The 6,253-nt window shown below is 51.8% G+C and overlaps 1 protein-coding gene across 1 annotated transcript in view; it reads left to right on the plus strand.

Annotated features, from left to right (window-relative positions):
* Positions 1–3,835, plus strand: part of LOC101762434 (trihelix transcription factor GTL1) — a 5,405-nt gene extending 1,570 nt beyond the window's left edge. Inside the window, 2 exon segments of the mRNA XM_012842882.2 lie at positions 767–2,459; positions 2,604–3,835. Of these exon segments, the coding sequence (XP_012698336.1) occupies positions 767–2,459; positions 2,604–2,960 (2,050 nt within the window). The 3' untranslated portion in view covers positions 2,961–3,835.
* The last annotated feature ends 2,418 nt before the right edge of the window (positions 3,836–6,253 follow it).

Genomic DNA, 6,253 nt, shown 5'->3' on the forward strand with positions numbered 1-6,253 from the left:
TGAATCTGTCTAATTCTTTTGGTGAGCAAGATATGAAAGGAAATTATAAGCAAAGTCCCTCCAGGTGCCACTTGTGCTTTATAGCCATTGTTATAAAGTTCAAAAGAGTTCGTGTTAAGAATACTCCCTAAGTGGAACGTCAGTTACATTTCGTTTTTCCCCGCAAACCACTCCATGAGTTCCAAAGTGTTAAAAACATTTCCGAAGCCAAACCTAGGTACGTGAAATAACCAGCATAATCTCAATAACTAATAAGAAAACCCCCTATCAAAACATAAAAAAAACCCCCCCCCCCCCCCCCCCCCCCACCCCCCACCCCCACCAATTTATCTATCACTTTGTCTCTTTGATAAGAGGAAGCAGTAGCAGTAGACACGAGTAGCGATATTCACACAAAGCTTCAGATCCGGAGGCATCAATCCCAAACTTTATCTCTCCGGTCTCTGAATTTCGCGCAAAAAGGTTGAATTTTTATTCCCAGTTTCTTCCTCCTCTGCGCTGTGCATTCTTCTTGGGATTTACCACTGCTAGTGCTGCATGGATGTGTGTGTGCATATGCCTTTCTTTATCTTTTCCATGGTGCCCAAATCGAGTAAAATTCTACATGCATGCAACTTTTGTGTGAGGGCTACAGTTGCCTTGCATGTATGATTGAAATCGCGGTGGTTGGTGGCGGTGGTACGCCATTGAATTGGATACAAGGTAATTATAAGCTCTTTTTTTTCTTGTTGCTGTTGCTAATGACGATCGATGCGGTGGTTGGCAGGAAGCTGGCCGAGAAGGGGTACACCCGGAGCGCCAAGAAGTGCAAGGAGAAGTTCGAGAACGTGCACAAGTACTACAAGCGCACCAAGGAGAGCCGCGCCGGCCGGAACGACGGCAAGACGTACCGCTTCTTCACGCAGCTCGAGGCGCTGCACGGCACCGGCGGGGCGGCGCAGGCGGCGTCGTTCGTGCCCCCGGCGACCTCTGTCGGGTTGTCGTCCTCCGGCGCGGCGAGGCCCTCGGCCCTGCGCGTGCCTGCCGAGCCGCCGCCTGCCGTGGCGATCGGCGGCGCGGGGATGCCGATGGCCCTGGGCAACCAGATGAGCTTCTCGACGTCCAACACGGAGGATTACTCCGATGAGGAGGACTCAGACGACGAGGGCACCCAGGAGCTGGGTGGCGGCGCGGACGAGCGGGGCAAGAGGAAGAGGGTGTCGGAGGGCGGCGCCGCCGCCGGCGGGAGCGGCAGCGGCAGCGGCAGCGGGAGCGGGAAGATGATGCGGTTCTTCGAGGGCCTGATGAAGCAGGTGATGGAGCGGCAGGAGGCGATGCAGCAGCGGTTCTTGGAGGCCATCGAGAAGCGCGAGCAGGACCGCATGATCCGGGAGGAGGCGTGGCGGCGGCAGGAGATGACGCGGCTCGCGCGCGAGCAGGAGATCCTCGCGCAGGAGCGGGCCATGGCTGCCTCCCGCGACGCCGCCGTGCTCTCCTTCATCCAGAAGATCACCGGGCAGACCATCCCGATGCCGTCCATCGCTGCGCCCACCATCAACGCCATGCCGCCGCCGTCGCATCCGAGGCCACCGCCGCCCCAGCCGCACCCCACGCCCATCGCCTCCGCCTCGCCAGCAGCCACGCCGGCGCCGGCGCAGCCACCAGCCTCGCAGCCTCCGCCCGCGCAACAACCACAGCCCTCGCTGCCGCCGCAGAGGTCGCCAATGCCGGCCACGCCGCAAACGCCAGCACCACCGCAGCAGCAAAGCACGGACATTGTCATGACGCCGGCCGAGACGGCGGCGCATGCCGATACCCCCGGTTACGACGGGTCCGGCGGCGGCGCGACGTCGTCCCGGTGGCCCAAGGCGGAGGTGCACGCGCTGATCCAGCTGCGGAGCAACCTGGACACGCGGTACCAGGAGGCCGGGCCCAAGGGGCCCCTCTGGGAGGAGATCTCCGCCGGCATGCGGCGGCTGGGCTACAACCGGAACGCGAAGCGGTGCAAGGAGAAGTGGGAGAACATCAACAAGTACTTCAAGAAGGTGAAGGAGAGCAACAAGAAGCGGCCCGAGGACTCCAAGACGTGCCCCTACTTCCACCAGCTCGACGCGCTCTACCGCAACAAGGCGGCGCTCAGCTCCTCCGGCGCCGGCGCCGGACCAGCCGCCGTGCACGCCAGCAGCGCACCGTCGACACAGGCGCCGGAGACGGTCAAGGTGACGGCCGCGGCGCCCATCTCACAGACTCCGCCACCGCCGACACTGCCTTCCCAGTCGTCCCAGCACGCGGCCAAGAACGGCGGCGGCAGCAACGCCGCTGCTGGCAGCGGCAACGGCAACGGCGGCGGCGCGTCGGAGCACGGCACCAGCGGAGGCGGCTCCGGGGGCATGCAAGCGCAGGCGAGCAACGGCAGCGTTGCGGCCAGCAGGTTCTTCGGAGATGGCGGCGGCGGCGGCTCGGCCTCGGCGGCGAAGAAGGTAAGCCAGCTAGCCACTCACACATAGACATACACTTGCATGTGCGTTGTTGGTGTGGCCATAGCCAAACTGCACCGTACATGTGGTACCTGCTGTTCGTTTTTGGTGATCCAATGCTGATTGCATAACGCTGCACATTTAAAGCCAGAGGACATCATGAAGGAGATGATGGAGCAGAGGCCGCAGCCGCAGGCGGTGGTCAGCGGCTACAACAGAATCGACGGCGCGGACAGCGACAACATAGACGAGGATGAGGACGACTACGACGACGATGACGACGACGAAGACGACGTCGACGGCAACAAAATGCAGTACGAGATCCAGTTCCAGCAGCGGCAGCACCATCACCACCACCACCAACAGCCGCAGCAGCAGCACCAGAACGTGGTCAGGCCGAACGCCGGCGGCGGCGGCGCCGGCAATCCGCCCGGCACCACCGCTCCCAGCACGGCCGCGGCCGCGACAACAACAGCCGGATCTTTCTTGGGCATGGTCCAGTGATCGATCCGGCCATCCGCTCCCCAAACATTTTCACCCCCGGTGATTCTCATCTCCTCTCATCAATGGCTTCCATTTCTCTCTCATGTACCTTTTGTATCTACCTACCTGTCGCCTCCATGCTCGTCTATATCTCTACACCTCAAAACCTCAAAACCTCAACAGCTCTCCCCCTCTTCCAAGCTCCGGCAGTTCTCTTCCTCATGCACGCAGCGACACCTCGATCAATGTCGTCGTCGTCGTCGCTGCCACATACCCGCACCATATCCTCCTATTTCTTGATTCGTTGCTGTGTTAAATTACAGTGGTCGCCTCTTAGGTGTTACAGTAAAAAAATTGGTGGTGAGATGTGGTTATTTATTGATTTGTTGTGGTAATTAATAAGAACCCTCAAGCATTGGGGTGTTCACGGAGAGGTTGAAAATTTGGTGCGGTGAAAACGGCACGTGAAGGCGGTAATAAGGGCTCCATCGCGCGGTTAAAGAGAACAAGCAGACAAGGTGGCAAAAAAAAAAAAAGGGAGGCAGATGACGCAGTGCATGTACGCACTGTTACTGGGTAAATTTTGTGCATGCGACTACTACTCTACAGTGGGGTAGATTGTTGCATGGGAGCAGTGAAAAAGTTATGGAAAGGACTTGCTCGACATGGGCATGAACAAGAAGAGCCAGAGCTGGTGCATGCGGGAGTTTTTCATTATCCTTCCTTATTTTCCCTTTTCATTTTCAACATTTCTTTTATATTTTTCCAACCAAGTAAACTGTCCATTACGAATTACCTAAGTTTTTTCTTTCTTTCTCAAACTGTTGTTACCGAACTTTTACAGTGTATACATGAGACATATTATATGTTATATTCTTGTTATTATCGTACCATAAGTGCTTTCAAGTGTGATTTTATATGTCAACTTTGTTTAAAAAAGCAATCTAGTCAGCTGTGTAAGATAAAATTACATTGCTCAGTTCTGATTATACTCTAGGATCCAATGTGCCATTTATTGTAAATATTGTGTTGAGATCCAATAAGGGATCTCCTATTATTATTAATACTAACATGCCAAGATTAGTATACCTTTGAGAGATCGCCCTCACATGCATGCCAAGATTAAATATACCATGAGGGAGATGGAGTCACGATTTTCTTAAACTATATGATCAAATCCAAAATTAGGCATACTGCACCTCAAGGCTAATATAATCCATGAAAATAGCTCATACTTGACAAAGTATGATGCAAGCTACAAATTGAAAAGGCACACTAATTTTCAAAATTATGGTTAGGAAGAAGGAATGATCGTATTATTTAGAAAATACAATTAGCATAATTACAAAATTTCTCTATTGAAATAAAGGATGAGTCCCTTCGCAATTATTTCTCTCATTTTTATTGGATTTTAGTTGTTCCCCATGACATTCATGCAAAAATCTTGTGAAATTATTGCATCCCATATGGTCCTAGAATGCTATTGAACGATTGTATCGGATCCGAAATCAAGCACACTGCCTCTCAAAGGTAATCATGGAAAATAACCTATATGTGAAAAAAATGTTAAGAAAGCTACAAATTCAAAGTATAAACAAAAATTTAAAAAAATGGTTAGGAGATGGAATACTCATATTATTTATAATTAAGAATGGTCCCACAATTTTTCTTTAATGAAATAAAGGACGAGTCCAATTTTGGAATATAGAAGTTTCCTCATCCTTGTACAAAATTTTTTTTGAAGGAAATTCTTGCAGGGATTTTATTTCTTTCCTTTGATACTCCTGCAAAATGTATGTGCATTATGTGTTGTCCTTTAATGATAGATATGCTTCGGCATTTGGGTATTTTTTATACGACATATATACACAAGTTTGAACCTAAGTTCCATGGATTTAGGTATGGTAGCATAGAAAAATAACCAAATTTACCATGTTTTAAAACTCAACCAAGTCTAGATCTATATATCATCTCTTATGATGGTTGCCAACACTGGCTCAACCTGCCTATTTACGAATCGGAGAACACATTTGACAAGGATATAAGCACATCCTAGTCTAGTATCCGTAATCCAGACATTTGCTATATCGCCACCCCAATTCTAAGCAGATTGATGCGCATGGTAACCTCGCTGAAAAATCTTGTCACCTCCTACATAAAAAAAAACATCTCTCAACAATGCAGGGATGGCAAACAGAAAAATTAAACACCTGCTAGACATGAACGAAGGGAGAAAACTAACACTTCATACAATAAAAAATCCATTCACCCCTTTGTGAATTTGATTTGCTCCTAGCTAGCTAGTACTCGATGAGATGCTCCTACTCTATGAGGAAAAAATGTTATTCCCTGTAAATAAAGCCTCGAGATGCCTCGGAGTCGGCGCCAGGGCGTCTGGGCTCGTAGTACGGAGTATATGAATATGATGATCCATTTGGCAAGCTACAAAATTGGTTTGGGGCCAGTCAGGTCAGGCTCAGCGCTCAGGCGGCAGGCAGGCAGGGTGGCTGCCCGGCTGGGGATCCGTATTGAAACGGTTGGAGCGTGGGGTGGCGTGTCCGCCATAAAAAGTTAAAAAGGGGCGCCCCCCGCTGTGGGATCGACGCCCCTGCTAAAAACTACGCGCGGACACGGGGGAGCGTGGTGGCCGCAGCGCTCTGCGCTCGGGCTCGCGTCGCAGGCCCGGCCGGCGCCCTGGCCCCTGCTATAGCTAGCCCTCGCTCTCTCTCTCTCGCGTCGTCGTCACACTCACATCACTCGTCTCGGTTTGTTGCTGGACCAAGAGGCTTGCTTTCGTCGGCTGGAAAAGCATGATAAATCGATACGTCCTGATGATGAGATGAGATGCCTCTGCCTGCTGCTGCCTCTAGCATAGTAGCATGTGTAGTAGTGGTACACTGGTCTACCAGCGCCACTGGCCATGCCATGCTGCATTGCTGCGCCTTCTTGTTGCTACAGTGCACTCTGCATCTACATGCAACACTTGTTGATCAGAGCTCTCAGCTTTTTCTCTCTTAGCAAGTAGCAACAATGTTTCTTTCAGCCTCTCTCTTTCTCTCTCTGTGGAATGAAGGGGTAGTGTTTCTCTCTCTGTGTGTGTGTGCTCTCGGGCAATTAGCATGAGAAGGGAGGGTATGGCTCTACCACTTTCTTGTTGCCGCAGGCTGGCTGAATGATGCACATGGGGAGGTGAGAAAGGTACAAGGAGTAGAGAGGAGTGGTGAAAGAGAGAGAAGGGGGTGGTAGGGATCAGACATGTCCAGAGGAGCCCACATTGCATGCAGCACTGCTTCCCGTTTTGCCCCCCCCCCCCC

Source organism: Setaria italica, chromosome IX, assembly GCF_000263155.2.
Source record: "Setaria italica strain Yugu1 chromosome IX, Setaria_italica_v2.0, whole genome shotgun sequence".
In the NCBI taxonomy this organism is placed as follows: domain Eukaryota; kingdom Viridiplantae; phylum Streptophyta; class Magnoliopsida; order Poales; family Poaceae; genus Setaria; species Setaria italica.